General features: G+C 46.0%; 1 protein-coding gene across 1 annotated transcript in view; it reads right to left on the bottom strand.

Moving 5' to 3' along the window:
• Window positions 1-5029: 5029 nt before the first annotated feature.
• SZT2 (SZT2 subunit of KICSTOR complex) overlaps window positions 5030-22288 on the bottom strand; it is a gene marked incomplete in the record, with an annotated part of 250239 nt that continues 232980 nt past the window's right edge. Inside the window, 2 exon segments of the mRNA XM_073593915.1 lie at window positions 5030-6946; window positions 21831-21899. Coding sequence (XP_073450016.1) covers window positions 6803-6946; window positions 21831-21899 — 213 coding nt within the window.

Raw genomic sequence — 22288 nt, 5'->3', positions numbered from 1 at the left:
TGTACCTTGTCTTCACTGTCTGTGTGTGTGTGTGTGGGGGGGGGTTTGGGGCGGTCAGACATCTTGGTAGAGGAGCAGGGCTTTGCTTCTGTATATCAGAGTGCCCCCCCCCTTCATTGATAACTGGTCAGGTAATGATGAAGCAACAGGAGGTGCAGGAAAGAGATCCACTGAATGGAAGAAGCAAAGAGATCCTTCCATTGCAGGTCCTCAGATGCAGCTTCCACTCCAGCAAGGAGAACAGTGAGCAGCACAGTCGTGACATCATCAAATCTAAACTAAAAAAGGCTAAACTAAACTACAGGCAGATAGAAAACACACGGCTTTGTATTATTGCATGGTCAGAGCATTTTGTGGCCATACTTCTCCTGCGGGTCACATGTGTGCACTTACTGTTGCTCTCCTGTGACCCAGAATCAGCCTTTAGCGGGCTATTGTCAGCTGACAGGGCAGAGCCCAGTGGCGTTGGCAGGGGGAGCTCACCATGGCTGAAGCCCCGAGTGGGTCCCCAAAAAGCCCCGAGCGGGCACCGTTCTATTTATAGCCCCGAGCGGGGACTGATCTTATCCCGAGTGCCGCAGAGTCCAATAGCAGGTCCCGCCTTCAGGAGCCTGCAGCGCTGATGGACGTCCCACTGGTCCAATGGTGGGACCGCGGGACGTCCATCATAGGCATTGCAGGCTCCAGAAGGCGGGAATTACAATGCAGCCGCCACGTGAGATCGCCGCACGGCTCTCCTCCGGCTGCCTGCTGTGAAGATGGGTGCGCGCCGCACACCATGGCTGAGCTGCTGCTGCAGGACACATGAAGTCTCCTGGTCAGTGTGTGTTACTACCGTCAGTGTATGTCAGGTAGGTAACTCAGCCAGGCAGCAACTAGGAAGTGAGCTTACCCCCTGCCACACAACCCCACCGCCCAGCCAAAAAACCCTGCGCCGCAGCCCCCCCCGCCGGCCTTGAACTTTGGGCTGAAGCTCCTGGTCTTTTTGCCACCTAGCAACGCCCCTGGTAGAGCCGTTTCAGGTTCTGGAAGGATCCTGACAATACTGTCGGGATCCACCCAGCTGCCTGATTGACAGCTGGCTCCCTCTCTCAGCATGCGGTAGAGAGCCAGGTGCCAACTGCGTCCGCCACCTCCCCTGCTCAATACTCCATCGAAAGCGGGAGGAGCAGAACCGAGAGCTTCAGGCTCTGGAAGGATCCCGACAATATTGTCAGGATCCATCCAGCTGCCTCCACCTGTTGCTGAGGGATGGAGCCAGCTGCACCCACCCCTTTCCCTGCTTATTGCTCCATTGAGTGTTGGAGAAGCAGAGAGCGGTGACTGACAATCACTGCTCTCTGCAGGCCACCAGCAGTCATGTGATCACTCAGTTCTCAGTCTTAGAGCCGTGGAACATAGTAGGGTGTTTGAATGTTTAGTTTATTTATTTTTTAACCCCTTAAGGACCGCCCCAGGTACATATACTGCACGTAGCGAGGTCACCACGTGATCGGAGTAGGAGGATGGGCTCTGTTTGTTTGTGCCGGCCGGCATTCTTTTAAGCGATATTATCCTCTTTTAAATCTCTCTCTTTTCCTGAGCACCCAATTGAGAGTAACGGACACTTTAGCGGGACAGAGGGAGCGATCTGCACCATCCGATTCACTGTCACTATTGTGGTCATCTGCAAGCTAAAGGGCCAAGGCTGGGTTATAGCCATTCGCCTTTTAAGCTTGCCGTCTAGTAAGCAGAATCTACAGCTATGGTGGTCGGGCGCTCTTCTTGTTTGTGTGCACACTGCGGCGGTATCAAGCCCTAAGTAGTTTAAATGGATTTTCTCGGCTCCATGTCATTTGTTGTGGACACATTCATCGAGAATTTTTAGCGCAGCTTTTTTAATTTCATTGGATTCTCTGTGTTATCGCACTATAGGCTGCTGCTTTTTTTTACAAGTTTATTTATTCAATTTTCTCTCCAGCGCGGTATCCCCTTTTGCACATATACTGCGGCAGGGTGGCCCTTTAGTGCAAAATCACGTACCTGTACGCGATTCTCGTGATCGGTTCCCGTGTGCCCTGCCGGACCCCCGCTGTTATTGGACTCAGCGGGAGCCAATTAGTGGGTCCACCGGCTGCCGTCCGTAGAGAGGCAGAACAGTGGTCTGCTTATGTAAACAAGGCAGACCGCTGTTTTTCCAGAAAGTAGATCTCATGTTTCTGCCAAGCAGTGTGAGATATCTGTCTATATATAAAAACATACGAACCACATTTCTCTACGTTATATAGCGCGCTGGCATGTGGACAGCTGTAAAGCTAAGAAGAATCCATCACTTACCATGTGATATACCTCCCAACTAGCCACTCTATTTTATGTTGGTCTACCATATTGTACAGACTTCTGTTGTTCTTCAAGACTCTGATGAAGAGAGAACCCCTCGAAACGCGTCAGCCACCATTTAGCACTTGCCCTTGCATGGGCATGTCCAATTTCAAAAATGTTAATGTGTTTTTATGAATACGTAGCTACTTTTTATATGCATTTGTTTCTGTATATAAATAAACTGTATCAATTTGATCAAAGCGTCAGATCACGCGCTTTCCACCTCTTTCCTTCACCTGCACAACTACAGCATCTTACGGTATGGCGAGACCCCTCTGCCTATGATCCCAAAAAACGTATACCAGCCACAGTACTACCTAATGATAATTTGGTGGAGTCTTTGGAAGCAGGGGAATTTAGATATAAGCCTCAGGGCCAGTACCCTACTTTACTGTTGATTGACAAAGTTTGGTGTAAAGCTAAACAACATCTCAGTTACTTGCGTTTCACCTCCTTTTCTCGTATCTTTAACAATAATGGTGTCGAACTTCAGAAACTGCAGGGATTTAGTACCTGGTCCATTTATGATCTTGTCTACATCTCACAATTGTATCAAGGTCAAGTGCTGAAAGACTTTCAGACACTGAAGTAAGAATATGGTATGCCGAATAATGTGTTTTACCAACACCTACAACTTCGGCATGCCATTTCTTCACAGGCCAAAATTTCTAACTGGACATTAATGGATCCCAAGACGCTCACACAACTAACATCTTCTACATCTAGAAAGGGACAAATTCCCTCTTTATATAGCTCATTTAGGTCTGAAGTATCGCATGCCATGCCCTCTACTGATAGAACCCGATAGTCTGAAGACATAGGACATATTTCAGATGAGGAATGGTCTACTATACTTGACGATCTACCCAATGTCTCACTATCGGCAGCTCAGAAGATCACCCAGTTTTTCATCGTACCCCCCAAATGCTATATACCTGGCACAGGAGGGACTCACCTCTATGTCCTAGATATGAAATAGACAATGGCACTCTCATTCACATGTTGTGGAAGTGTCCAAAATTTACAAGATACTGGACAAAAGGAATTCACACTATTAATAGTATTTGGAAGCTCACCCTTCTTTTAGATCCAAAACTTTGCTTACTGGGTTGGATGGACAAAGCACTATATACTCCCAATACATACCTAGCTATTACTAGAGTATTTATTTTATTGCTCAGAATCTTATAGCACAAAAATGGCTTTCTACCACCCCACCCTCCCATGAGGAGTGGGTCAATGCATTGAGAAGAGAGAAACTGATGTATCAACACAGGGTTATAGAACAACAAAATCCACACATATATGGGACGATTGGCTGGGTACTCCTGGTCTTGCTCCCTTTCAGCTAGTCAAAGATAGAATACTGAGTGAGGGAGTATCTTCTGGCTTGATCTAAATCACCTGCAAGTAAAGCGTTTCATATAGTTCAGGATGCTATGAATATGTAGATTCTGCAATGTCTTAACAACTTTGAAAATAGGATTATGTATTAAAGAGGCAGTAAACCCTAATGGTGTTATATTATATCTAGGTTACATGGCATATATAACTTTGAGCACATGTATGGGCCATTCCATCTGTTCTGGTTTTATTTTTTGGATAAAAAAAACTTGATAAAAAGATCCGATTTAAAAAAAAAAAATAAAGATAAAAAAAGCAGAAATAGTGGTGGAGGAAGCACAAATTCACAGAATTAATGAATGAAGCAGGAGCATGGGGATCCTTGCACTGCAGGTCCTCAAGTACAGCTTCCCTTCCAGCAAGAAGAACAGTGAACAGCACGTTAGTGACATCAAACCTGGTGAGACTAGTAGTCGGAGGCAGCTGTACCTTAAAGCAGGGGTGTCCAAATATTCTAAACAAAGCCAATTTACTGTCCTTCGGACTTCAGGGGGGCCAGACTGTGGCCAGTGGGAGTAGAAAATGTCCGTGTCAATGAGGTTAGACAATGTCTCGGGCTTGGTGGTCAGTGGGAATACAAGATTTACATAGCGCCTGCAGTCAGTAGGAGGAAGAATAGTGGCCCGCCGTTGGGGTCGGTGGGAGGCATAGTGGCCCGCCGTTGGGAGGCATAGTGGCCCGCCGTTGGGAGGCATAGTGGCCCGCCGTTGGGAGGCATAGTGGCCCGCCGTTGGGAGGCATAGTGGCCCGCCGTTGGGAGGCATAGTGGCCCGCCGTTGGGAGGCATAGTGGCCCGCCGGTGGGAGGCATAGTGGCCCGCCGGTGGGAGGCATAGTGGCCCGCCGGTGGGAGGCATAGTGGCCCGCCGGTGGGAGGCATAGTGGCCCGCCGGTGGGGTCGGTGGGAGGCATAGTGGCCCGCCGTTGGGGTCGGTGGGAGGCATAGTGGCCCATCGTTGGTGTCGGTGGGAAGCATAGTGGCCCATCGTTGGTGTCAGTGGGAGGAATAGTGCCCCATCATTGGTGTCAGTGAATTAAATAATGCAATACTGTCAGTGTAAGGAATGGTGCCCCAAAGCTCAGATAAAGGCAGGCAAAGGGCTGTATCAAGACCACAGGCCTGTTTGGAGACCTCACACTGCAGAAATACAGCACAGCTACTGGGCTACGGATTGGGAGTACCTAAGCACAGGAAGTAGCTTGCTTTTTTTCAGGAGGAATCCAAGACAAATATTCTTCATTACTAATTAGAAGAAAGCCATCTCTACATAGAAGATACTCGTTTATTCAAATAATTAGAACATTCCATCAGATTTACATGACATTTACATAAAATCTTACATCTGATAATTAAATTCAGCAATGGCTTCAGGATTAAAATAAAACAGTTTGTAACAGGAACTCTCGTTGAGTGATGTCCGTGGTGCCTTTAGCCTCTATCCAGATTCTGTGGCGTATCACGAATGGTTAGCAGCGAGTAGTGGAGCCAGGACCGGAGAAGTGTCTGACCCTCTGGGAAATGAATTGGCATCTCATGGACTTAACCTTTAACACTTTGTCCTGTGATGCAGCTCTTGGGAAGAGTAAAAGGAAACTCCTTCTGTGAGAAACATGAAGGCCGCCATTGCTGACCTCATTGCCTGGCTCTCTCTGACGTCAGTACTTTTACTCATTGATCTGGAACAAGCATGCAGATTAGACTGCATAAATATTCTAGGCGAGTACCTCAGAAAATAAGTCACTGAATCAGCTTGAAAGCCTTGCATTTTCAGAAGGAAAGCCTCCATAATTCTCTGACTCCTTTTAAAGCTCTTCTCATTTGTAGAGGGGGAGGTTCAATGCTTAATAGCCTTCAGCCCATCAACACTTGATAGCCTTCAGCCCACCAACTTCAACAGCAGAGCTGTATACGGTCTGAACCCTTTGCTGAAATCAGCAGCCCTGGGACAGATCTAGTTGTGAAGAGGTTCTACCTGAACAATGTCAAGGACAAAAACCTTCTCTCTGTCTCAGAGTGGCCAATGTCAAATAAGGGCTCATACATAAATTATAAAAATAAATAAAAAGCTGCTGCAGGTATAAAGTGAAGGCACCTAGAGCAGCCTCCCAAACTTCCCTGGCAAGGCCAAATCCTGGTGATGCAAAAGCCTGCCAGCCCCTTCCCCTACATTTTTAATGGCTAGCAAGGCTCCTCGCCATAGTGATGCATCAATAGGAATGTGCAGGACAGGACTTAGCGGCAAGTTCCTAAACCGCCTAGAGGTGTTGGCTTTATATGTCAGGTTCGGTGGTGACAAGGTTTTGGGAGGTAGCTGCAACTATAGGTCTAGTCTCAGTGTATCTCATACTTGCAGCATTTGTTTTATTTCATAGAAGTTCGAACCGCAACTTAAAATTGTTGATAAATTTCCCAAGGACAAAGTGCATGTAGCACTTGGTCCCACTCTGATCCGTGCTGTTGTTGCTGAACTAGTGTGGTCAAAAGCCCTCCTGCCTTCTCCCACCACTTTCTGTCCAAGCTGCTCAGCTGGAGACGAGTATCTAATAGGTGTGGGTGACAGTGCTCATTGCTGGCATTAGCGGCACGCTGGAAACAAGTGCCATCATTCACTACATTGGGGGAGGGGTCAGCTTGGATCACAACACAAGGAGAATGCTTGTAAACAGTGGAGAGGGTGAGGTGGCTACAGTGTTCTAGCTCCCCAATGGGAATGCCCATAAATTGGGCTTCAGTCTGGGGTGGAGCACAGACATAAAGATGTGCTTTTATTGGACAAAGCAGCCACAGATCAGAACTGGGGAATCAACAATGATTTTAAGTTGTGGTGATGCTTCTTTATTAAACAGTCCGTTGGATGCAGTTCTTTATACTGTAGAAGTTATAGAGCAGGGACCTGTGCATCACAGAACGATCTCCTATCAGGGATAAACCTCACACTTTTCCAGGAGAACGTCCCTATATCCTGTGCTTTGGCATTCCAATGTGGCAAGAAGACGTGATTGGCGGTACAGTATTGGCGGACATTGGGAAGGCGATGTCAGAGAAGGCCACTCCACAGATTGAAGCAGGCGGTATTGATGACGGACTCCAGGTGGTGGTACGTGGAGACCAGCTGAGGTAACGGACTGTCGCTGTTCTGCGGCTGCTCTGGAAACGGCTCCCGGAACACCACCTTTAGGCTCTGCAATAATGAAAACATAAAAAGACAATGAATGCTGCTTGCCTTAAGGCAATGATGTGCTTTTTACTGATCCTTTACTGGACTTTCTAGAGAGAAGAGTACAAAATGCAAGGTATCACCAGCACGCTATTCTAGAAATGCATAAATAATGCATTTATTTACCACCAAACATTGCAATGTTTTGGGGCCACTGAGGACCCCTTCCTCAGGCAGAAGTGACAGTTGACAATAATGAAACACAAACAGGGCAATTTATAAAGACCGTCTTAAACACACTTCAGAATTTCAACGTGCCTCCACACAACAAATGTCCTCCATACAAGAAATGTCAGTGCAGGCAACAAATTCATGTACCTGTTGCAGACAGGTGCATGAATCTGAGCAGGCATCACGTGTGGAGGACATACCGGACACTCCGGCCTCAGTGCAACCGCATTTTCACCCCGCCACTGTAGCGGTCACACAGACAGTGCAGCGTTCTGTATCTGAGGGGGTGGAGCCTGATAGGGATTCACAGACACTGGTTTCCCATCGGGTCCACTCCCCTTGTGACTGACAGCAGGCAAAGCCTTAGCCAATAGACAAGCCTGCTACTGGCTATAAAATTGCCCACTGCCGATCACAAGAGCAGGCCTGATTGGGAACCAGTGTCAGTCGATCCCCATTTGGCCCCGCCTCCTAAAATACTGAACTCCCCGGCATTGCACTATTTGTATGGCAGCGGCAGCGAGGAAGTTGGACTGAGGCTGGAGTGTCTAGTATGTCCTCCACACACGTGTGCCCAGATTGCATGGGGAGCGGACCTGACGGAGAACTAATGTCTCAGCTTCCCCATCAGGCTTTGCTCATTGCAATGTAACTGGCTGCTCGGAGGCTGTGGGCTGTGAAGGCAACAGCGTTCCTAACAGCAGCGATAGGGAGAGAGTAGCGGCAGCAGCAAATATCTCTACTACACTGCATACAGAGACAGGCATTCTGCCTGTCTCTGTATGACAACTTAGAGAAGGTCTTAATTACCTCCAGTTTCATTAATTAATTTGGTGCACTATTAGGAATTACCTGAATATGTTGCACGTGTTAGTAAAGGGGTGATGGGGATATTTGAATCTGGCACAGCTCATTTTAAAGGGCCACAGTGCCAGAAAAATGTCAGTAGGGAATCTTTTGAATGCTAAAGAATGTTTAAAGTGGTTGTTAAGCCACTCTAACCTGTATACACCATCAGCACTGCCTCCTATTGTAGTATCCCCCTCTATGTGTGATTTATAAAAATTAATGCTGCAAATACCTAATTTTACTGCCGAGATTGCAATCACATGACTGGCCAGCTTTCTCCTTTCCTCCTCTGAGAGATGCAGCGGGCGGGGCTGAGATTCCTCTGCTGATGTCAGTCCAAGAGGAAGAGCAGAGAGCTGGCTGGTCATGTGATCGCAATCTCGGCTCTTAAATGAGGAATTTACAGCATTTATATTTATAAATCATCCACAGAGGGGGACACTGCAATAAGAGGCAGTGCTGATTGTGTATACAGGTTAGTGTTATGAGAGCAGCAGGAGGGGGGAGGGGCGGCTCACATACAGAGAGGGGAGGGGGGGTGGAGGACACAGGAGCAGAGAGAAGAGCAGATCGCATGCTGACGATGAGAGAGGCACGTAAACAGACCACGGTGTCTGGTCACAGCAGCCATGATACACCGTGGTCAGTTTACTGAGGGGTGGGGAGAGACTGGCAGGATTAGCCAGGTTGAATGAGGGGCCAAATGCCACAGGACAAGCTCTGTGTCATATAACATGCTTTAAAGGAGCAGGATGTTTTTTTTTTGGGTTGACAAACGCTTTAAATAGCTCAGATCCACCAATCACATCCCCCATTGCTTCAGCACCCCCCCCACAACCTAAAGGCAATCGAGTAATGTCGAAAATATTAAACCGCAGAGTAGTAACTGCAAAGTCCATTATGGTAAACATCTACAGTACTGTGCAAAAGTTTTAGGCAGGTGGGAAGAAATGCTGTAAAGTAAGAATCCTTTCAGAAATTTATATTGCAATTGTTTATTTTTTATCAATTTATAAAATACAAAGTGATCGAACAGAAGAAAAATCGAAATCACATCAATATTTGGTGTGACTACCCTTTGGCTTCAAACTAGCATCAATTCTTACACTTGCACAAAGTGAGGGATTTTGTAGGATTAGAGTCAGACGTACGATTAACCAATTACACAAAGCAGGTGCTAATGATCATCAATTTCATATGTAGGTTGAAAAATATTATCTGAAACAGAAACAGCCTGTGTAGGAGGCTTATAACTGGGTGAGGAACAGCCAAACTTTGCTACTAAGGTGAGGTTGTGGAAGACAGTTTCATGTCACAGGTCATACATCATGGAAAGACTGAGTACAGCAACAAGACACAAGGTAGGTTATACTGCATCAGCAACGTCTCTCCCGGAGAAAGATTTCAAAGCAGACTGGGGTTTCAAGCTTTTTGAAGAAGCACGAAGAAATGGGCAACACTGAGGACCGTAGATGCAGTGGTTGACCAAGGAAACTTAAAGAGGAAGTAAAACCCTGATAGGTTTAACTTCCTTCCTTTGCCCCTGCAAAGTAAAAGCATAATGTGCTAGCACAATATGTGACACATACCTTAAAACGAAGCCTGTGCCGTCCCCGCTGCAGGCCGTATTCATTTTCCCCCTTCTTCCTTTCGGGGCCGCAGACGCTGGCTCTGTGACTGGCCGAAGCCGCGTGATGTCACTCACGCGCGTCATGGCACTCGCTCGTGCAGAAACGGCATAGGAGGCAGTTTCTTCACAGCGTATGCGCAGATGACATCAGTGCAAAATACAGTAAATATCTCCTAAACGGCGCATGTTTAGGAGAAATATTTACAGTACCTATAGGTAAGCCTTATTGGCTTACCTATAGGCATACCTCCCAACTTTTTGAGAGGGGAATGAGGGACACCTATCAGCAAAAGTATGCCGGCATAGGACACACCCCTTTCCACGCTCCCTTAAAGGAGAATTGTACAAAAAAACAAGATTGGTTAAACCCACAAGTGATTTTTTTTACCACTATTTCTTCATATTGGCTTTTGGAATTTACAAATGTAGCAATTTAGAAATCAGATGAAAGGTTTAGCACTGTAAAACACTTTTTAATAGATAAAAAGTGCATTTTATATACATCTATATAGATCAGACCAAAATGAGGGACGAATGAGGGACAGAGGGACAGAGGGACATTGTTCCAAATCAGGGACAGTCCCTCCAAATCAGGGAAAGTTGGAAGCTATGCATATAGGTACAACTTCCACAGAGAGGTTTACAACCTCTTTAATGCAGCAGATGAAAGACACATCATGCTTACTTCCCTTCCACATCAACAGATGTCCAGCAGTGACATCAGCACAGAACTGGAGGAAACTAGTGGGACCCAGGTACACCCATCTACTGTCTGGAGAAGTCTGGCCAGAAGTGGTCTTCATGGAAGAATTGCGTCCAAAAGGCCAAACCTTCGACATGTAAACAAGGCTAACGACGCAACTATGCAGGTAAACATAGGAACTGGGGTGCAGAAAAATGGCAGCAGGTTTTCTGGACTGATGGAGTCACAATGTGAAATACTTGGCTGTAGCAGGAAGGCAAAGGGCTGGACAGCGGTACAATAATGAGTGTCTGCAGCCAACTGTGAAGCATGGTGGGTGTTCCTTGAAGTGTTCCTTGGGGGGTGCATTTCTACACATGGAGTCGGGGATTTGGTCAGGATCAATGGTGTCCTCAATGCTGAGAAATCCAGTGCCTGAGTTCACAAATGCACTCCTGGAAGAAGGGTCAAACATTCCCATAGACCAGTGGTTCTCAACCTTCTAGTGCCGTGACCCCTTGATAAAATTTACCAAGTTGTGGGGAGCCCCAACAGTAAAATTATTTTCGTAGTGTGGGTTGTCAGCACCCAAGGCAAGACAAGTAATTTGCGCCCCTAACCTGCAGACATTTAGCGCTCCCCGAGTCCTTTTAATGACAACTATAATCACAGGTAGTGTTACTCACTATGTCTCCGACTTTGTGGTGTCTCCTAGCAGTGACACCTATGCCAAAATCAGGAGATAGGATCTCAACCAGCTCCTCCCACTTCACATTCCTCACCAGTCAGCTGACCTCTAGTCCCTGCCCCCTAGCCATGCCCTGAACTGAATGGGCACCTGCGAAGAGGCTGAGTGGGCAGCCGCGGGCTCCAGGAACAGCTGGGCTGGGCGGCCGCAAAAAGGCTGGGAGAGCGGTGCGGGCTTCAGGAACTGCCCAGGATTGGTGACCTCTGGCAAATCATCATTCGACCCCCCAGGTTGAGAACCACTGCCATAGACAGACACACTCCTAAACCTTGTGGACGGCCTTCCCAGAAAAGTTGAGGTTGTTGAAGCTGCAAAGGGTGGAGCCAACTCAATATTCAACCCTACGGACTAAGACTGGGATGTCATTAAAGTTCATGTGTGTGTAAAGGCAGGCGTCCCAATACTTTTGACAATATAGTGTAATATATATATATATATATATAGAGGTAACCATGTATAAAATATCCATGCCTGGAATTCATCGACTGCCAAAAAAAAGAAGTTACTGGCTTGGCCATCTACAGCCTAGGATGAGAAGAAAGGGATCGGGTATATCGGTAGCTTAGCGAGACGACCAACAAGTGCAGCGATGGAAAAATCGCCACCTCTCCCCCAACAACAGCAAGTAGGGAAAGTGCTTAATAACGAGACACAAAAGCAAATTCCAATTAGAAGTTTCTGGCTCCCCCGCTGTGACCACATTAAAAGCAGTCAGCGACGGCGAGAGTGACGAGGCCGTGACGGGAGGAGAGGAGGGGGTGTGAACGAGGATTGTGGTGAGGCTCGGCCTTCCCGGTTTTGTTGTCTTTCTCATTAGCCATTTAGCGCTGAGCAAATCAAACAACTGATTCAATTTAACACTGAAATGCTTACTGACCATTTTACGAGCAAAAAAAAAAACCCCACGCTTTTTATTTCCCTAATTATTTTGTATCTGATCATGAAAGTGTTTGTGAAAACAAGCGGTGACCCTTTAAGTGACAGACTTCTGAGCGAGGCATTTTCGGCGCACGGATTAATTTGTAATCCTCAAAGCTTTGCAGGGACATATTTTGCGGATCCATGCAGGAAAAAAAAAAAAGCCGAAACAGACGCATTTGTGAAATCTTCATCTTTGAAGATAAATGTATTCTGCATAACAAGTCGGAGCCGTGACTGATACAGAGGCTTTGTTTTCCTCACATCGGCAGATGTATAGGTTCACCATGTACTGCTGTGACAGGCGAGATAAAAGGGGGCTTATGGAATATTAGAAATCGCTGGTGAGGCTCCAAAATCCTGGATACCGGCTAGTCCGGGGCCCACCCGCGCTGCAAGGTGGGCGCAGGAAACTCGGAGAGGGTTCCAAAGCGGCGGATGAATGAAAGGGACGAGAAAAAGTCTCATAGTGAACGGTTAGAAAAATTAGGCTGGTCTGATTTGGGGGGGAAAACAAGTGACTGCAGATGAGATCCGATTAGCATTTAATAAAATAAAAAATATGCAGTACATCACCGCAATACATTCCCCTCTCCCTGCGTTTTGTCTCCTTAAAACAGAACTTCACCCTTCCTGACAAGTTTCCTCCTCTCCATCCAGCCCCCCCCCCCCCCCCCCCCCCTGTACATTGATCGGGTGTTATTTACCTTCTTGTCAGCATCCATTTATTTGTGACCCCCTCCTCTGTCATTCACCATTAGTCTCCAAACTGCGGCCCTTTGCTTGATTTTATCTGGCCCTTGGGGCACCATTTTCATCCAACAATGGGACATAATTCCTCCCACTGACACCAATTAAGGGGCAAAATTTATCCCATTGACACCAAGGGTGGGGCACAATTCCTCCCAATGATACCAAGGGTGGGGCACAATTCCTCCCAATCAGAACAAGGGTGGGGCACAATTCCTCCCAATCACACCAAGGGTGGGGCACAATTCCACCCAATGACACCAAGGGTGGGGTACAATTCCTCCCAATTACATGAATAATGGGGCACAATTCCACCTAACGACACAAACAGTGGGGAACAAATCCTCCCAATTGATACCAATGATGGGACACAATTCCTCCCAATGACACCAATGATGGGGCACAATTCCTCCCAATGCCACCAATGATGGGACACAATTCCTCCCAATGACACCAATGATGGGGCACAATTCCTCCCAATGCCACCAATGATGGGACACAATTCTTCCCAATGACACCAATGATGGGACACAATTCCTCCCAATGACACCAATAATGGGGCACAAACCCTCCCACTGACACCAAAAATGGCAGATTGTTTATTGCTACTGATGTCAGGACCTCTTCTACTCCCAATGGCCTGAATCTGGCCCCCCTTAAGTCTCAAGGACAGTAAACTGGCCCTTTATATAGAAAGTTTAGAGACTCCTGGCTTAGGCAAATGACGTCAACGCCCCCTGGTGCCTCTCAGGATATATGACATGGCTATCTCAGGAGGCGCCAGGAGCATCCATTTACCAAAGCAGGAGGAGGTGGGCCTAGCGGGACATCATCGGGAGGTGTGCCTCCCAATGACACCCCAGAAAAAGATGTCGGTGCCTGACCCGAGTGCCAACTACAGAGAAGGGAATCTCAGCGGGACAACGATGGATCCACTGAGTGGGTTAGTATCCTTCCTGTGCAGAACATTGCATCAGATGCAAGGGGGGAAAAAACAATTAGGGGGGGCGAGGGTAAAGTTCCACTTTGAAGCTGAACTCCAGGTATGGATATTAGTACATAGCTATATTGGACCAGCTTGGAGCAATATAAGTATACATATTCCATATAAAACAGAAAGAGTGGCCGGGAACTCCAACATCAGTATAAACTTCTTTATTTCTCACACAGGACTAAATAAAATGCATACATATATTCCAAACCTGTGGGGACGTTGTGGAAGTGGAGAATTGCTGTAGTGGTCACCACTGTCTTCTATGTCCTGTGCTCATGTGACTAAAACCACAGCAGGCATTTGGTCACATGACTAGCTGCAGGAGGAATCTTGAACCGGCAGCATTTTGTGCATTTGGTTACCATTTATGTGGTGTAATTTATCTTCAATTTTCAAAGCACTCTATTATAACCGCATTTAAAGAAGAACGGGATGGATACGTACAGCTATATACACTGATCAGCCATAACTTAATGGCCACCCACCTAATATTGAGTAGGCCCCCCTTATGTCACGAAATCAGCCCTGACCCATTGAGGCATGGACTCCACTACACCTCTGAAGGTACACGGTGGTATCTGGCACCAAGCCATCAGTAGCAGATCCTTCAAGTCTTGTAGGTTGCAAGGTGGGGCTTCCATGTTTTTCCAGCACATCCCACAGATGTTCGATTGGATTGAGATCTGGAGAGTTTGGGAGGTCAAGGCCAACACCTCGGGACTCCACCTTGTGTTCCTCAAACCATTCTTGAACCATTTTTGCAGTGTGGAGGGGCACATTATCCTGCTCAAACAGGCCACTGCCATCAGGAAATGTGGCTTCCAAGAAGGGGTGTATTTGGTCACCAATAATGTTTAGGTAGGTGGTACATGTCAGGTAACATCCATATGAATGGCAGGAGCCAAGGTAGAACGTTGTCCAAAGCATCACACTGCCTCCGCTGGCTTGTCTTCTTCCCATACTGCATCCTGGGCTGTTGCCGAAACGCGTCAGTTTGTTTGTCACTTTTTGTAACCAATCATTAAAATCGCTATATGGAATACAGAGTTGCCGACTTGATCCTTATACTTGTAAAAGAAAATGTCATTCATCAGACCAGGCCACCTTCTTCCATTGTTCAGTGGTCCAGTTCTGATGCTTACGTCTTCATTGTAGGCGCCTTTGGCTGTGGACATGGTGGTCAGCTTGGGCACCCTGACCGGTCCGCGACTACACCGCCCCATACACAAAAAACTGAGATGCTCTGTGTGTTCTGATACCTTTCTATCAGAACCAACATGAGCGTTTTCAGCAATTTGAGCTTCAGTAGCTCTTCTATTGGCTGCCCAAGTACATTAATGAGCCTTGGCCGTCCATGACCCTGCCACCCGTTTTTTTTCAGTTTTCCATGGACCACCTTTGGTCGGTCCTGACCACGGCAGACCTGGAACATCCCACAAGAGCTGCAGTTTTGGAGTTGCTCTGACCCAGTTGTGTGGCCATTACAATTTGGACCCTGCCAAAGTCATACAAAACCTTACACTTCACCATTTTTTCTGCTTTCAACACGTCAACTTCAGGGACAACATGTTCACTTGCTGCCTAACATATCCACCCACTTTCAGATGCCATTGTAATGAGATAATTAATGTTATTCTTGTAACATGTCGGTGGTCATCCAGGTATGGCCGATTGGTGTGACCCTTCCAGGGTCCTAACAATATTCCGAAGATCATTATAGCAGGAGCAGCACATGTCTGTGTCCTCTTCCCTCTATTGGTTTATCCATAGGACTAAATAAAAACCTTGCATCATCACACCCCAAAATTGATGAATTCATTTAGTTACAGCAACGTAGAGCTGCACGATTCTACATAAAATGAGATTCGAGATTTTTTTTTTTTGCTTAGAAGATCACGATTCTCGGCGTAACATCGTCTTTCACATTATACAAAAAAAAATTAGGCTAACTTTACTGTTTTGTTTTTATTCATTTAGGTGTATTTTTTTCCCTCAAAAAAAATGTGTTTAAAAGGCCGCTGCGCAAATACAATGTGATATAAAATATTGTAACAACCTCCATTTTATTCTCCAGGGTCTCTGCAAAAAAAAATACATATAATGTTTGGGGGTTCCAAGTAATTTTCTAGCAAAAAATAATGATTTTAACTAGTAAGCAACAAGTGTCAGAAAAAGGCTCAGTCTTTAAAAGGGGTTGTAAAACCCTCGTGTTTGCATTAAGGTGAAAAAAATTCTGTCACTGGTCAGCCCCCCAAACCATCCCCCCCCCCCCAGTTTTACTCACCTGAGCCCCATAATTCCCACACCAGAGACGCGCTCATCCTCTCTGCTCATTGTCTCGGCTCTTGATTGGATAGGTTGATAGCAGCGCAGCCATTGGCTCCCGCTGCTGTCAATCAAATCCAATGACGCGGGCGCCGAGGGGGCGGGGCCAAGTCCGGCATTCTGTGTCTATGGACGCAAATGCTGGACTTGGGGGCGCCCCCGTACGGTAACTCCCCGGGAGAGCGCTTCACCTAGGTGGTTTACCGATGCGGGGAGGAGCTGCGAGAGCCATTGGGGGACCCCAGAAGAGTAGGAACGGGACCACTCTGTGCAAAACGAACTGCACAGTGGAGGTAAGTATGATATGTTTGTTATTAAAAAAAAAAAAAAAAAAAAAAAAGAGGGTTTAACCACTTGAGCCCCGGACCATTATGCTGCCTAAGGACCAGAGGTCTTTTTCCAATTTGGCACTGCGTCGCTTTAACTGCTAATTGCGCGGTCATGCAATGCTGTACCCAAACGAAATTTGCATCCTTTTCTTCCCACAAATGGAGCTTTCTTTTGATGGTATTTGATCACCTCTGCAGTTTTTATTTTTTGCGCTATAAACGGAAAAAGACAGAAAATTTTGAAAAAAAATGATATTTTCTACTTTTTGTTATAAAAAAAATCCAATAAACTAAATTTTAGTCATACATTTAGGCCAAAATGTATTCGGCCACATGTCTTTGGTAAAAAAAATGTCAATAAGCATATATTTATTGGTTTGCGCAAAAGTTATAGCGTCTACAAACTAGGGTACATTTTCTGTAATTTACACAGCTTTTAGTTTATGACTGCCTATGTCATTTCTTGAGGTGCTAAAATGGCAGGGCAGTACAAACCCCCCCAAATGACCCCATTTTGGAAAGTAGACACCCCAAGGAAATTGCTGAGAGGCATGTTGAACCCATTGAATATTTATTTTTTTTGTCCCAAGTGATTGAATAATGACAAAAAAAAAAAAATATTTACAAAAAGTTGTCACTAAATGATATATTGCTCACACAGGCCATGGGCATATGTGGAATTGCACCCCAAAATACATTTAGCTGCTTCTCCTGAGTATGGGGATACCACATGTGTGGGACTTTTTGGGAGCTTAGCCGCGTACGGGGCCCCGAAAACCAAGCACCGCCTTCAGGATTTCTAAGGGTGTAAATTTTTGATTTCACTCTTCACTGCCTATCACAGTTTCGGAGGCCATGGAATGCCCAGGTGGCACAAAACCCCCCCAAATGACCCCATTTTGGAAAGTAGACACCCCAAGCTATTTGCTGAGAGGCATGGTGAGTATTTTGCAGCTCTCATTTGTTTTTGAAAATGAAGAAAGACAAGAAAAAAATTTTTTTTTTTTCTTTTTTCAATTTTCAAAACTTTGTGACAAAAAGTGAGGTCTGCAAAATACTCACTATACCTCTCAGCAAATATCTTGGGGTGTCTACTTTCCAAAATGGGGTCATTTGGGGGGGTTTTGTGCCACCTGGGCTTTCCATGGCCTCCGAAACTGTGATAGGCAGTGAAGAGTGAAATCAAAAATTCACGCCCTTAGAAAGCCTGAAGGCGGTGATTGGTTTTCAGGGTCCCATACGCGGCTAGGCTCCCAAAAAGTCTCACACATGTGGTATCCCCGTACTCAGGAGAAGCAACAGAATGTATTTTGGGGTGTAATTTCACATATTCCCATGGCATGTTTGAGCAATTTATCATTTAGTGACAACTTTGTGCAAAAAAAAAAAAAAAAAAAAAAAAATTTGTCTCTTTCCCGCAACTTGTGTCGCAATATAAAATATTCCATGGACTCGACATGCCTCTCAGCAAATAGCTTGGGGTGTCTACTTTCCAAAATGGGGTCATTTGGGGGGGTTTTGAACTGTCCTGGCATTTTATGCACAACATCTAGAAGCTTATGTCACACATCACCCACTCTTCTAACCACTTGAAGACAAAGCCCTTTCTGACACTTTTTGTTTACATGAAAAAGATATTTTTTTTCCAAAAAAATTACTTTGAACCCCCAAACATTATATATTTTTTTAAAGCAAATGCCCTACAGATTAAAATGGTGGGTGTTTCATTTTTTTTTTTCACACAGTATTTGCGCAGCGATTTTTCAAACGCATTTTTTGGGGAAAAAACACACTTTTTTAAATTTTAATGCACTAAAACACACTATATTGCCCAAATGTTTGATGAAATAAAAAAGATGATCTTAGGCCGAGTACATGGATACCAAACATGACATGCTTTAAAATTGCGCACAAACGTGCAGTGGCAACAAAATAAATACATTTTTAAAAGCCTTTAAAAGCCTTTACAGGTTACCACTTTAGATTTACAGAGGAGGTCTACTGCTAAAATTACTGCCCTCAATCTGACCTTCGCGGCGATACCTCACATGCATGGTGCAATTGCTGTTTACGTTTGACGACAGACCGCCGCTTGCGTTCGCCTTAGCGCTAGAGCAGGGGGCGACAGGGGTGCTTTTTTTTTTTTTTTTTTTTTTTCTTTATTATTTTTTTGCTTTTTTATCTTATTTTTAAACTGTTCCTTTCATTTTTTTTTTTTTTTTAAATCATTTTTATTGTTATCTCGGGGAATGTAAATATCCCGTATGATAGCAATAGGTAGTGACAGGTACTCTTTTTTGAAAAAATTGGGGTCTATTAGACCCTAGATCTCTCCTCTGCCCTCAAAGCATCTGATGACACCAAGATCGGTGTGATAAAATGCTTCCCCAATTTCCCAATGGCGCTATTTACATCTGGCGAAATCCAAGTCATAAAATGCTCGTAGCTTCCGGTTTCTTAGGCCATAGAGATGTTTGGAGCCACTCTGGTCTCTGATCAGCTCTATGGTCAGCTGGCTGAATCACCGGCTGCATTCTCAGGTTCCCTGTTGAGACAGGAGAGCCAGAGAAAAACACGGAAGACGGTGGGGGGGGGGGGCATTCCCTCCCACGGCTTGTAAAAGCAGTCTAGAGGCTAATTAGCCGCTAGGATTGCTTTTACATGAAAGCTGACCGCTGGCTGAAAAGAATGATACCAAGATGATACCTAAACCTGCAAGCATCATTCTGGTATAACCACTCAAAGTCGTGAATGGCGTACCTGAAGACAAAAAAATGGTTAACAATAAAGCACAGTAAACGGTAAAGTATAAATAATTACATACCTGAAAAACAAACATGATAAAACATAATAACAATAAAACATTGCAGAATAGAATACAGTAAAAAAGAGCAGAACAAGAGAGAGAGAATAGAGAGAGAGAGAACAATAAAACGACAACTATTTTTTTTTATTTTATATATTTTTTTTTTTACACTTTTTTTGTAACTAACTTTTATAACGGTAACCGGTTCCAGGTTCGGGTCTCTCAAAATGCGATGGCATCTTGGGAGACCCTGTGAAAGTGTGCCTAGTCTGTGCAATGCTGTACCCTACGCTAATACTCAACTAGTGAATGGTAGCGTTCAAAACATTCACCAATGCAAAGACCAGGATTGTCAGGACAGGAGGGACAATAATAGCGGGTGTCACGCCTATATCCGCGTTTGCTGCAGACACGACATCTTTTTTGGGGGTTCGTTGGGTAGGGGTACTCGGGAGGACATAAAGAAAATGACTCTCATGCAGCCGACTGCATTTGGTTGGGGATGTGAATGGGGGAAGTACGGGTGCTGCAGAAGTGGTGGGTTCCCAATTAGGATTGGCGAATGCAGCAGGAAGGGCACTATGGGCACGACGGGCATGTGTTTGTCTTTTTGGTGGCAGCGGGACACTACTTGTGCTTGCCACCTCACCAGCTTGAACTGCACTTATGGGACTCGCCACGTCACCAAGTGTTACTGCAGTGCTGGTTTGACTACAACCGGGGTGTACTAGGCCGCTGGTGCTTGCCAGTTCACCAAAACGCTACCAAAAAAACTGTTAGCGATCGCAGGGATCAGGCCTGACTCTGCGAATGCTGCAGTTTAGTTTAGTGTTTTGTAAGTGACAGTGATCGATCGATACTGCACTTGGGTGGGCTGGGCCGGGCGGAGGGGCAAAATGCAGGTGCTAGCAGGTATCTGGGCTGATCCCGCTAACACTGCGTTTTTGGGAACCCTAAACTGCTGGGGACGCTAGTATAGATCTGATCGGTTTAGATATTGATCCGATCAGATACTATACCACTAAGGGAGGCGTATGCTGCGTGCGTGGGTGTTAGCGGTACTGGCGCTAATCTGACGCTGCTTGGGGCTGGTGCTTGCCAGTTCACCAAAATACTACCAAAAAAACTGTTAGCGATCGCAGGGATCAGGCCTGACTCTGCGAACGCTGTAGTTATGCGTTTAGTGTTTTGTAAGTGTCAGTGATCAATCGATACTGCACTTGGGTGGGCTGAGCTGGGCCGGGCGGAGGGGCAAAACGCAGGTGCTAGCAGGTATCTGGGCTGATCCCGCTAACACTGTGTTTTTGGGAACCCTAAACTGCTGGGGACGCTAGTATAGATCTGATCGGATCAGATATTGATCCGTTCAGATAATATACCACTAAGGGAGGCGTATGCTGCGTGCGTGGGTGTTAGCGGTACTGGCGCTAATCTGACGCTGCCTGGGGCGACGCATATCACCGCTGGGCGATCAGGGGGCTAAACCTTTATTCGGTAATAAACGGCGGGTGCCCTCACACTAAAAAAAATAAACAAACTAATCAGCGTCACCCGTAACACTTATACGGTGATCAGTGGTGAAAGGGTTAACTAGGGGGCCATCAAGGGGTTAAAACATTTATTAGGTAGTATATGGGGGTCCCTGTCACTATAAAACGCTGACGGCGAACCTAAATATTTACCTCCCTAACTAGCATCACCAGCGACACTAATACAGCGATCAGAAAAATGATCGCTTAGCGACACTGGTGACAGGGGGTGATCAAGGGGTTAAAACTTTATTAGGGGGGGGTTAGGGGGGTATCCTAGACCTAAAGGGGGGTAATACTCACTGTCCCAACACTGTAACTGTCACAAACTGACACCAATGCAGTAATCAGAAAAAAAAAAAAAAAACAAAAAACTGCTGGTGTCAGTTTGTGACAGGGAGGGGAGGGGGGGGGGATTGGGGGGGGGGGGATTAGGGGGGGATCGGGGTGTTTTGTGTGCCTGGCATGTTCTACTGTGTTGTGTAGTGTTGGTGCACTCACAGTGATGTCTTCTCTCCTCGGCGCTGCAACGGAATACCGAGCCGAGGAGAGATGACATCATTTCCTTTGCTGCTGTTTAGCATACAGCAGCAAAGGAAGTTATCTGATTGGCCGGCGGCGATCGCGAAGGGGGGGCCACGAACGGATGGCCTCCCCCTCACCTCCGATCGCCGGGGGACCAAAGACGACCGCCTCGGGCACCGGGGGGGGGGGGGTCCGATCGGACCCCCCACCCGCGGAAGGCAAATCACGTATATATACGTGATTTTGCCTGTCCGTGCCACCTTGCCGACGTAAATCGGCATGAGGCGGTCGTCAAGTGGTTAATAACCCTTTAAGTGGTTAAACTGACCTCATTTACAGACCAAAGTTCATCCCTTTGATCTGTAAATGAGCAGAAAGATACAAATGTTTCTTTTAACCTCTCCTTCAGCACTTTGTTGATAAACATTGCCGACAGCTGTGAGCAGAGAAGGGGAACACATGAATCATGGAAATGCTGGATTAAGATCGCGTGTGTGTGTGTTGAATCGAGATCTTTAACAATTAATCGTGCAGCTCTACTGCAATGGGTCAGTTATAACGAGGGATGAGGAGAATAGAACATAAAACTTACTGTTTTCCCAGAGTGGGAATCGAGGAAGACCAGGACAAAGCAGTCTGTGAATTTCTGATTGAGGACGACCTGGATGGAGAGAAAACCACACAGAGAGACATTCTTTGATAAATGGGAACAGACAATTAAACACAGACCAAACAGAACAGGGGTGGGGGTGGGGCGTTCAAGAACCCACTCCTTCAATTCACTCTGTTCTAGTAAAAAGACATCTTGTATGAAAAGCTGCTAAACCTGGTGACACACGTTATATTCTGATTGGAGAATTTATATTCACCAGCTATGTAATGGCATGGCTAGGCCTCATAGTTCATAGTTGTTGGTAGATCTAATGGAGGTTGTATAGATGTAAAGCAATCAGATTGTTTGGCCCGCTTATAGTGCATTTAAGCCCCAAGTTTGACCCGGTTACAAGTCTGACCCGGTTACATATACTGTACTGTTGAAAGTGTTTTGTT

Source organism: Aquarana catesbeiana, linkage group LG07 (assembly GCF_042186555.1).
Source record: "Aquarana catesbeiana isolate 2022-GZ linkage group LG07, ASM4218655v1, whole genome shotgun sequence".
Classification (NCBI taxonomy): Eukaryota; Metazoa; Chordata; class Amphibia; order Anura; family Ranidae; genus Aquarana; species Aquarana catesbeiana.
The sequence above is the reverse complement of the archived record's forward strand: the minus strand, read 5'-3'. Positions and strand labels throughout refer to the sequence as shown.